Genomic DNA, 12,357 nt, shown 5'->3' on the forward strand with positions numbered 1-12,357 from the left:
TTTCATATTATTTAGAATTTTCCCGTATTGGGGTCATTCAAAACTAATGTAACTGACGTGAATTAATTAGTTCAAGCCTTCAAGAGATTATTATGGATAAGGCGCAGTGTTATGAGAGTGACAGAACACATCTGGTATTGTAAAGTTAAGAAATACAATACGATGAAAACTGTTTTATGTTTTCTTTCAACTTGTATAAACAACCTCTACAACAATGAACTCTGCGTTTTGAAGATAATTAAACTGAAATACTCCAGCCATACAAAGTTTACTAATTTAAAAAAATGTTTTAGATGTAGACTCTAGTACCTATATTTTAAATACGTCCATTATCTACAGTAAATCTGACTGGGTTAATTGAAACTGTGTGCAGAAGGAATGTGTAGGCAGTCAAGTGGTTTACTGGTCTTTTTTTAGAGCTTTACATTCCTGCCGTGTTAGATAATAATGTATTGTAAAAGAAGCAGCTGCTATTAGTTGTCATTCTGTTTGTTTTAAAACTACAAATATTTAAAGGTAATGCAGCCTCCCTCAATAAAAAATCTCCTACACTGTTAACAGTTAAGCTTATTTATTTTTCACCTTTAATGCCTTATTTGGTAAACTGAGCCACTGAAAGAAATTCCTTGTCACCTGGAAATTTGTTTTATTTTAATTTTAGCACACACATCAAACACTGGAGTAGCGAGGAGAGGCAGGCTGCCGAGCCTCCTCCCTCGCTTCAAAGCCCACATAAAAGCGTGCAGCTAAATTAAAAGCCTATCAATTTGAGATCGCCTGCTTTCCGGCCCTGCTGCCAGCTGTGAAAACGAACCGGGAACCGTATTTCTTGTAAAAAAAGGGCTGCTCCCTTTTTTTTTTTTTTAAGGTGCGCAGTGTGGAGTGAAGCGGCTCAGCCCGTGCCACATCACAGGGCTTTGTAGCTCAGAAAGGAGAGCAAAAGCATGCTGGCACCGCTGGGAATCCTGCTCTGTGCCCTGCTGGGGCGCCTGCAGGGCGCCACCGCCCCACCCTGTGACCCCCAAAATGAAGCGACCGGTAAGGCGAGCAGCAAACCCCCCTCCTGAAACGCAGTGCTCAGGCGGTTGCTTACCATAACCTTTCGTTAGCTAAGGGAGAGCTAGAGGGCAACATAATGGAGGCAGGGGGCTAGGGGGCAGGGGGGAATGGAGCAGGTCAAGGGAGAAACCCTGCGGAGAGCTTTCCAGACGCGCGATCACTGTACATCAAGAGGAGGCGGTAGAGATCTTATAAATGAGGAGGAACAAGTTTGAAACTTCCCTTTTTTTTAAAGACTTTCATGGGGCGAGGGTATCCTATTTTGTAAAGCTGGTGTAGATGAGTTCAGTTTATACAAGGTTTCGGTCGTTCAGTTTTCTTTCTCTCTGCTGACAGCAGGGCTACAGGAGATGTTGTGTGTAAGGCACTGTAACTCCCCATTCTCAGATCTGCGGTAAAGCGTGCTGCTTGCTCGGACGCTCTGGAAGTTTTCTTTTGTTGAACTGATTTCGCATCCTGAGCTGCTTGCAGCTTGGCTGTCGCCGTGGTTTTGCTGATATTATGTTGTTCTGTCCGCGGAGTTTGAGAATCTAAAGCCTTCAGCTTTCGATCATAATTAAGGCTCAATCGTTTTGGTTTTTAATGTAATCTTTTGGTTTAAGTTACTCCTCGGGACACAAAGGGTAGCTTGTTTTGTTCTGTAAACGTGGTGTGCTACTTTGTTGTACAGCCAGACATTTATATACCAAACAAATTCTGCGGATTGCATTTTACTTGTATTAATATGCAGTGAAATATAGAGTGATACAGTGAAATACAAAATATGATTATAGAAGCAGACCTGCATTTCAGACAGGAATTATCTAAGCACATACATATCCCATTGAAAAAGTGGGCTGGCACAGGTTACCTGTGGCTGCAGCCGCCCTGTGACTTCTAAGTTATCTTTGCAATTTTACAGTCGTGTTAATAAACTCTGAGAACAGAAAATGACGGGATGGATGCGTTCTCTCAGAAGCTGATGTCATCGCTCACTTATCTTGCATCATTTGACACTGCTACTACTATCTGAAGCCCTCCCTCAGGGAAAGAGCATTTGTGAGCTTTGAGTTAGGTTTTCCATGAAAAAGTTATTGTAACCAGTAAGCGAAGCAGATGCCACCTAGAAGTCATAAAGCAGACAAGACGGGTAAACTAACTCCCAGGTCTTATTTTGCAGAATTATTTTTTCTGTCCAGAAAGATAGTTAAAAGTGTGGTACTTCTCTGCCTCTTTTTGGCCACGGTCTGAGCCTAAAACTCTAAATGGTTTCTTGGTGTTTTTTTGGCAGAGATTGAGAACTTATACAATATGGGGGTGAGAGGAGGATAACTTCCTGCCACCATTGGAGGATGTAAATATTATGACCCTAGCCTCCCCCCACCCCCCCCACACACACACACAAGTTAGTGTGTGTTACATAATAATGCCCTATCAATTTTTTTTCCTTTTTTTGGGGAGGGCTGGGGGAGACGCACAATAAAGCTCTGGAATTTGTTGCCAGAGGATGTGGTTAGTGCAGTTAGTGTAGCTGGGTTCAAAAAAGGTTTGGATAAGTTCTTGGAGGAGAAGTCCATTAATGGCTATTAATCAATTATACTTAGGGAATAGCCACTGCTATTAATTGCATCAGTAGCATGGGTTCTTCTTCGTGTTTGGGTAATTGCCAGGTTCTTGTGGCCTGGTTTTTGGCCTCTGTTGGAAACAGGATGCTGGGCTTGATGGACCCTTGGTCTGTCCCAGCATGGCAATTTCTTATGTTCTTATGTGTCTGGCAGGTAATTTTAAATTAATTATAAACAAGTCAAGTGATTATTATTATTTTCTTCCTCTAATCCTGACATTTGCCTGTGTGTGGAGTCTGTTGGCATGCAAGCAGCAATTACAATAATACAGTCTCAATAAATCAGGATACAAATGACAAACCCACAAAAAAAAAATAGGGGCTTGCTTATTTTTTTTTCACTGATTTACTGAGCTTGTGCTAATATTGTAACTGATTCAATAAACCTAAACTTCTACCTAAAAATAAATGTTGCAGTGATTTACCCATCCTCAAAAATATATGTTTTTAAGTTTAGTTTAGGGATGGTCTCTGTATTTAAGTAGAGTTCAGTCAGCATTTATTTCCAAATAAAAATTCAATAGAATGTAACTTTTTTTTTTTTAAGTTTGACAAAATACATATTACACCTTTAAAGAAGATCAGGTATTTTTTCTTTTCAAACATGAAATATCTCTTAGTTCTGGAGCTGACCTGTGGAAAAGCATCAGTCTGAAATTTTAAATGTAAATAAGGACATAATATTTTTCAGATGAAGTATCTTGGTGACTTCAGGACGATCTCATGTTATATATAGTCTCAGACAAAGAGATCAAGACAGTCTGTAGCCACAGTATATGATGTGTGCTGCTGGCAGTAGAAAATGAATCACTTCTAGGTGGAAGCATATGGGACATGTTTGTGGTTGGTCTTTAAATTATAGAGAGAGTGTATGTGGATGTGTTTGTGTATTTGTGTGGGCCTGTGGGTGTGTGGGCATGTGTACATAGGAGCCTGCAAGAAATCAGTTTTGAGATGTCTTTCTCTTGCTGTCTGTGATACCATCTAGTGGTTGGTAAGGGGTATGCCAGTTCTTAGGCTGCAGTTGCATATATTATATTCATGCATTGCTCAATTAGTCACTGTTGTGCCTAGAAAATGTTCACCAAGAAAGCTGAATTTGGGTACATCAGATACCAAATCCTAAACTAGCAATACATTTTTCTAATATCTTCTTCAGCACTGTTTCCAAAAATTGGATATTTAATTCTAGAATAATTATGGTCATATGTTAATTTTGTCTGCACATACGTTAATTTTGTTTGATATGAACATGCATATGTGATGATGTTGATTTCATGAACTGTAAAACTGAAGTCATTTTAACTAATGCCGTGTGATAGCAGGAGCCAATCCTGTTAATAATTACGTGGAACTACTTGAACTAATACTGTTGCAGGTTTCATGCACACAAGGTTTCTTACATATAAGCACTGACTGATTTAAAAATATAAATTAAGACTGTGATGATAACAACGTGTATGCTTATCTACCAAGGATAGTAGAAAACCAACAGGAAAGATTGGCTTGGATAAGGAGTGATAGCCTAGTCAGGCTTCTACAGCTGGCAGTCAGGATATATCCTTAGTAGTGTAGATTAGCCAATTGGTCTTTTATCAGCCCCATCTGCTGCAGCTCTGCTATACTACTTTGTTATATTGCATTGTATTCTCTATGCACTTCTTTGATATTTAATGGTACATCATATGCTATAATGGCATGTTGGAAATTGTAAACCCAAGAGGAAAAGATCAAAGTATTAAAGTGATAATCTAATTGGTGTTATGTAAATACATAGACTATTATCTCCTGGGCAGTAAGCAATCTGTGATTAGACAGAACATTCAGATGCCCTCAAATCATCATTATTTTAATCCAAACTAATTAGAATTACATAATTAGAATTTACTTATTTAAAGATTTCATATACCATCATTCCATATCAAGATCACAATGGTTTACAAATTAAAATTCTTAAAAGTAAGTCAAAATTAAAACATAACTAATACAAAAAAAACAACTTATCTATATAAATAAAAATGTAAATGTTTGTTTGTTAAAAATCTTAAATCTCCGAAAGTTCTTCACCGATTGCTTTCAAATTTTGACACAATGTTGCTTTCGATTTTGCGCATGTTTTTATATACCTATATTATATAGATGTCACACCGGTGACAGGTAAAAACATGATTTTGGGGAAAAACAGCGCCATCTGTTGGACGTAAAAGCAACACACGTTATCTACAATATAAATGGGCTCTGACCAACGGACCGCAAATGCGCAGTAGAGAGCAGCTCTGAGCTATGGCAGGAGCCACGGCAGGAGGAGAAAAGGGCATACTAGTCGCCGCTCCGAGAAACGGCTCAGCCCGTTCCTCCGCCGCTGGGGAAGGGGGGAGGGAGTAGGGACTGCCGGACAGTTACACACAGGAGGAGGAAAGGGTAAAAGAGTCGCCGAGCCAGTTCGTCCACCGCCGGGGAAGGGGGGAGGGAGTAGGGACTGCCGGGCAGTTACACACAGGAGGAGGAAAGGGTAAAAGAGTCGCCGAGCCAGTCCGTCCACCGCCGGGGAAGGTGGGGAGGGAGTTGGGACGGCCGGAGCAGAGCTAATGCGCATTGTGAAATTAAACCAGTCTGAGCCACGGCAACGCGTGGCCGGGTACAGCTAGTTAAAATATAAAAATAATACAATAATAATCAATTAATACATAATTAAAAATCGTCACATTTCATCATATTTTATCCTTCATGCTTCAGATCCAGAATTATCTTTCATCATTCCTAGTTTAGTTCATATCTCACTCTCTCATCTTTAAGCAAGATCGTATGCATTTTTAAACAGCTATGTTTTTAGTTCACATTTGAATCTCTTTCTGTCTGTTATCATACGCAACATCTCTGGGTAGTGAGTTCCAGAGCTTAGGTCTAGCTATGGAAAACATGTGATCTCTTATTTGCTTCAAGTATGACCTCTGTATTGTTGGAACATCTAAAAGCCCTTTATTTTGAGACCTTAGTACTCATAAGAATATAAGCTATGCCATACTGAGTCAGACTAAGTTTCCATCAAGCCCAGTATCCTGTTTCCAACAGTGGCCAGTTCAAGTCACAAGTACCTGGCAAGTATACAAACATTAAATAGATCCCAAGCTACTATTCTTTATTGATTAATAACAGTTTATGGACTTCTCCTCTAGGAACTTATCCAAATCTTTTTTAAATCCAGTTGCATTAACTGCTGTAACCACATCCTCTGGCAATGAATTCCAGAGCTTAACTATGTGCTGAGTGAAAAAGAATTTTGATTTGTTTTAAATGAGCTACTTGCTAACTTCATGGAGTGCCCCTTAGTCCTTCTACTATCTGAGAGAGTAAATATAGAAACATACATAGAAACATAGAAGTGATGGCAGAAAAGGACCTTATGGCCCATCCAGTCTGCCCATCAAGCTCCCATAGTTACCAGTTTCCCATACTTATCAGTTACTCAGACCGCCAAGGTCAGGACTCTTGTTGGTTACTGTTTGAGTCCAATTTCCTTCCCCCCTGCTGTTGAAGCAGACAGCAATGTTGGAGTTGCATCAGAAGTGAGGTATTAGGCATTTTAGTTAAGGGTTGTAACTGCCGCAGCAAGCTAGTTGTTGAGTCCGTCGGTCACAGACGGCTGCGACCGCTCTGCCTTACCTCTTTTCTTCCCTTTTCTTTCTCCTTGGGCAAGATGGCTGCCTCCAGTGTCGAGTGCCGAGGGCCTTGTCGGTTCCAGCTCAGCATGGGCATTCCAGTCCGCCATGCTCATTCCTAGGGCCTCCTAGGGCACGCGCGCGCATGTTGCCTACGCTCAAATACACGTCATGGCGGGAACCTCGGGGGTGTCCTCACCGCATGACGTCAATACCTCCGGGTATTTAAAGCCTCCACTTCACTACCATCGTTGAGTTAGCAAGGACTTCGGTTTAGCTACTCTGACCACTCTAAGCTGCACGCTTGGATGCCTCTCTACACTCCGGGCCTCGCTCCTTACAAAAATCTAGGTACCCGCTCTTCGGGGGTCTCTCGCTTCCAACTTCCTTCGGGGCCTCTACTAATCAGACAGCCGCTACTCGGGGGTCTCTCTCTCTCTTTCTATCTCAGGATCTCTGGACTATCAGGTACTCGCTGCTCGAGGGCCTATCAGTCTGTGTATCCTGCACCTTGGACCTTCGGTCCCACCAGCTTCACTACCAGGAAGACGCCTACACTACGCTACTGGGAGTACCTCTACGATCCGGTGCTCCAACTGCACCCACTAGGCTCAGCGTTACCCGCACTGCGGGCTCCCACCTATCTGAACATCCGGGTGAGACTCCCATCATCAGAGACTGTTGAACGTATTGGCACCTCGCAGACTGCAGTGCCTTACCTTCCTGCTTTACACCATCCATCTACAGCAGTACAATAAAGCCTTCCATCTACTACGTGTCTGCTATCTGAGTTTAGCCTATCACTGTGGTTCCCCATGGGGCCCCTTCCCGTGGGAGGAGTCATCAACACAATGACCAAGGGTCCACACAATGCCACATACACAACACAGGCTACCCTCATGCTCTTTTGGTTTCTGTTTGGGTTCAGTTACCTTACACCCCTGCAGTCAAAGCAGAGAGCAATATTGTTGCATCAGAAGTATACTATCGGGCTTTTTAGTTAAGGGTAGTAACCGCCGCATCAAGCAAGTTATCCCCATGCTTATTTGCTTTCCAAGACTGTACAGTTCAATGTCCTTGTTTTGTTGTTGACTGAATCCAATTCCTGTTTTCCTATTTTCCCCCTACCGTTGAAACAGCAAGCAATGATGGAGTTGCATCACAGTATGAAGGCTTATTTGTTAAGGGTAGAATCTGCCACACCAGCAAGTTACCCCGATGCAACGGCTCATTTGTTAAGGGTGGTATCCGTCATACCAGCAAGTTGCCCCCAAGCCTCTTACTTCATACGTCTCCCCCTTGCCTTTAAGGATCCACAGTGTTTATCCCATGCCCTTTTGAAATCTTGCACTGTTTTTGCCTTCACAACCTCCTTTGGCAAGGCATTCCAGGCATCCACCAGCCTCTCCATGAAGAAATATTTCCTGACATTGATTCTGAGTCATCCTCCCTGGAGCTTCAATTCATGATCCCTAGTTCTATTGGATTTTTTCCAGCGGAAAAGGTTTGTTGATTGTGTATCAATAAAACTTTCAAGTATCTGAAGGTCTGTATCATATCTCCTCGGCTCCTTCTCTCCTCCAGGGTATACATATTTAGGTCCTTCAACCTCTCCTCATAATTCATTTGATGGAGACATCCCCCATTTTGGTCACCCTTCTCTGGACCGGCTCTGTCTCTGTCCTTTTTGAGATACGGGCTCCAGAACTGAACACAGTACTCCAGGTGAGGTCGCACTAAGAACCTGTACCAGGGGATTATCACTTCCTTTTTCTTACTAGATATTCCTTTCTCTATGCAGTCCAGCATTCTTCTACCTTTAGCTATTGCCTTGTCACATTGCTTTGCCATCTTTAGATCACTAGACACTATCACCTCAAGGTCTCTCTCCTGTTCAGTGCACAGCAGTGCTTCACCCTCCCCCCCCCCCCCCCCCCCCCATTGCATACAGTTCCTTCAGATTACCACGACCCAGATGCATGACTCTACATTTCTCGGCATTAATTCCAAGTTGCCATATCTTCGACAACTCTTCAAGCTTCCTTAAATCATACCTCATTCTCTCCATTCCTTCTGGTGTGTCCACTCTGTTGCAGATCTTAGTATCATCTGCAAATAGACAAACTTTACCTTCTATCCCTTCCGCAACATCGCTCACAAAGATGTTGAACATAACCGATCCCTGCGGCACTCCACCTAACACCGTTCTCTCTTCACAGTAGGTTCCATTTACCATCACACTCTGTCTTCTATCCATCAACCAGTTTGTAATCCACTCCTCCACCTTGGCGCTCATTCTCAAGCTTCTCATTTTGTTCATGAGTCTTGTATGCGGGACCATGTCAAAGGCTTTACTAAAATCCAAGTAAATCACATTAACACTTTTTTCTGATCCAATTCTCTAGTCACCCAATCAAAGAAATCAATCAGATCTGTCTGACAGGACCTTCCCCTGGTGAATCCATGCTGCCACGGATCTAGCAAGCCACCAGATTGTAGGTAGTTTACTATCCTTTCTTTCAGCAGAGTCTCCGAGGCCTCCGGCACAGCGGATGTGCTGGGGGATGGCGGAAGAAAAGTTACCTCCAAGGCCGCTCCGATTTCGGAGCGGCCTTGGAGTGAACGGGGAAAACCATCGGGTCTCCCCTAGGGCTCGGCTCATGCAAAGTGCACAAGTATGCACCCCCTTGCGCACACCAACCCCAGATTTTATAACATGCACGTGGCAGCACACCCATGTTATAAAATTGGGTGTACATTTGTGCGCGCCAGGTAGCGCGCACAAATGTACCCCACACGCACTTCTTTTAAAATCTACCCCATAGTGAATACACTAATACATTTAAAGGATGCTAATTGGACACATTCCTACTCCCATAGCAACATAAAACTTAACTAGGAACTGAACAAATTTGAGATGAAGGCAGCAGTCCAGCTGGTTACCAGTGCAATTTGGAATTTATTATAAAGTAAACTTTAATATTCAAAATTATTCGCTTAAGTGATACTGGTTTGATTGGTACATAAGAACATGCCATACTGGGTCAGACCAAGAGTCCATCAAGCCCAGCATCCTGTTTCCAACAGTGGCCAATCCAAGCCATAAGAACCTGGCAAGTACCCAAAAACTAAGTCTACTCCATGTTACCGTTGCTAGTAATAGCAGTGGCTATTTTCTAAGTCAACTTAATTAATAGCAGGTAATGGACTTCTCTTCCAAGAACTTATCCAATCCTTTTTTAAACCCAGCTACACTAACTGCACTAACCACATCCTCTGGCAACAAATTCCAGAGTTTAATTGTGCATTGAGTAAAAAAGAACTTTCTCCGATTAGTTTTAAATGTGCCACATGCTAACTTCATGGAATGCCCCCTAGTCTTTCTATTGTCCGAAAGAGTAAATAACCGATTCACATCTACCCGTTCTAGACCTCTCATGATTTTAAACACCTCTATCATATCCCCCCTCAGCCGTCTCTTCTCCAAGCTGAAAAGTCCTAACCTCTTTAGTCTTTCCTCATAGGGGAGCTGTTCCATTCCCCTTATCATTTTGGTAGCCCTTCTCTGTACCTTCTCCATCACAATTATATCTTTTTTGAGATGCGGCGACCAGAATTGTACACATTATTCAAGGTGCGGTCTCACCATGGAGCGATACAGAGGCATTATGACATTTTCCGTTTTATTCACCATTCCCTTTCTAATAATTCCCAACATTCTGTTTGCTTTTTTGACTGCTGCAGCACACTGAACCGATGATTTCAATGTGTTATCCACTATGATGCCTAGATCTCTTTCTTGGGTTGTAGCACCTAATATGGAACCTAACATTGTGTAACTATAGCATGGGTTATTTTTCCCTATATGCATCACCTTGCACTTATCCGCATTAAATTTCATCTGCCATTTCGATGCCCAATTTTCCAGTCTCACAAGGTCTTCCTGCAATTTATCACAATCTGTTTGCGATTTAACTACTCTGAACAATTTTGTATCATCTGCAAATTTGATTATCTCACTCGTTGTATTTCTTTCCAGATCATTTATAAATATATTGAAAATTAAGGGTCCCAGTACAGATCCCTGAGGCACTCCACTGCCCACTCCCTTCCACTGAGAAAATTGTCCATTTAATCCTACTCTCTGTTTCCTGTCTTTTAGCCAGTTTGCAATCCACGAAAGGACATCACCACCTATCCCATGACTTTTTACTTTTCCTAGAAGCTTCTCATGAGGAACTTTGTCAAACGCCTTCTGAAAATCCAAGTATACTATATCTACCGGTTCACCTTTATCCACATGTTTATTAACTCCTTCAAAAAAGTGAAGCAGATTTGTGAGGCAAGACTTGCCCTGGGTAAAGCCATGCTGACTTTGGGGGGAGGTCTAGAATGGGTAGATGTGAATCGGTTATTTACTCTTTCGGATAGTAGAAAAACTAGGGGGCACTCCATGAAGTTAGCATGGGGCACATTTTAAACTAATCGGAGAAAGTTCTTTTTTACTCAACGCACAATTAAACTCTGGAATTTGTTGCCAGAGGATGTGGTTAGTGCAGTTAGTATAGCTGTGTTTAAAAAAGGATTGGATAAGTTCTTGGAGAAGTCCATTACCTGCTATTATGTTCACTTAGAGAATAGCCACTGCCATTAGCAATGGTAACATGGAATAGACTTAGTTTTTGGGTACTTGCCAGGTTCTTATGGCCTGGATTGGCCACTGTTGGAAACAGGATGCTGGGCTTGATGGACCCTTGGTCTGACCCAGTATGGCATTTTCTTATGTTCTTATGGATAGCCTGTCACATGGTAAGGGCAAAGGGCCATTGGCGCCATTTTGATTAGTGGCAGCCAACAGCCCGTCAGCGGGAGATCGCTCCCGGGACTCCCACTGGACCACCAGGTACTTGTAAAATGTTTTGGGGAGGTTTGGGAGGGTGGGGGAAGCTAAGGGATCAGTTTTAAAGGGTCGGGGTAGGTTTAGGGATTGTTTTGGTGTGCCGTTTTTCCCGCCCTCCCCCAAAACGATAAGAGAACCCCATGAACAATTTCGTGGGATTTTCCTATCGGTTTCGGGGAGCCTCCGATTTCTGACGACTTTGAAAATATCGTACGATATTTTCAATCGTCAGAAGCACGATTCACATCCTTACTGGCAATAGAGTGGAAGGGGTTGAGCTTAGAGGTGGAGGGGAGAGATACTGGCAGGTGGAGGAGTTGGGGCCTGAGAGGGCAAAGTGGCCAAGGGAGAGCGAGTGGAAGGGACACTCTTACAGTGAATTTCTAGGGAAGTTCTGCTCAAAATATTTAAAATCCTGCATCTCTGTGTAATAACTTTTTTCTGTATTAATTTAAAATGTAATTACTTAAAGACTGTCATGTAAATTGTGTTATTTTGACTAATATAAACTTTGCAGGATTTTGCAGAATTTTAAGTTTTTGTGCGCAGAACTTTACATTTCTTTGCACAGAATTCCCCCAGGAGTAGTTTTGGGAGATTGCATGCATCTCTCAAAATATACTTTCAGATGTGCAGACAAAAATGTTATAACAGAGAGAAAGAGAGAGACTTCTGAAGTTCTACAAGTAACAGTTGTGCTGCTTTTCTGGGCCCTTTAAACAACAGTAAAAGAAAGTATTGTACTATATTATTATTATAACCATTGCCTTTGCTATATCTATGTATTTTCTCTGCTACATAATAAACCTATTTCTGAAATCTACAGTTGTAATGACTCAGGGTATGAGTATGGCGTTTTGTGTCTTGGGGTAGTGAATCTTACCAGAGAGGTGCCTGGGGGATACTGGCCTTGTGTCCTAGCACACCTATACAGTGAATCTGTAACATACAGGCACAAAGTGAGTTTGATCTGTGTATGTAGCTAGGAAAGAAAGATTTGTTCTGTTGATTTAAATTGTATTGATGAAAGATAAGGAGCCTGTGTAAACTAGGATTAGAGTAATTTTATTTCAGCACTTCAGGCAATTTAAGAGGGACAACTAGAGATTCCAGGACAAAGAGAGAATGCTGAGGAA

General features: G+C 42.1%; 1 protein-coding gene across 1 annotated transcript in view; it reads left to right on the forward strand.

Moving 5' to 3' along the window:
• Positions 1 to 798: 798 nt before the first annotated feature.
• The window catches only part of CPZ (carboxypeptidase Z), a 152,304-nt gene continuing 140,745 nt past the window's right edge, over positions 799 to 12,357 (forward strand). Inside the window, exon 1 of the mRNA XM_029591839.1 lies at positions 799 to 1,038. Within this exon, the coding sequence (XP_029447699.1) occupies positions 945 to 1,038 (94 nt within the window). The 5' untranslated portion in view covers positions 799 to 944. The remainder of the gene's footprint in view (positions 1,039 to 12,357) is intronic.

This window comes from Rhinatrema bivittatum, chromosome 1 (assembly GCF_901001135.1).
Source record: "Rhinatrema bivittatum chromosome 1, aRhiBiv1.1, whole genome shotgun sequence".
NCBI lineage: Eukaryota > Metazoa > Chordata > Amphibia > Gymnophiona > Rhinatrematidae > Rhinatrema > Rhinatrema bivittatum.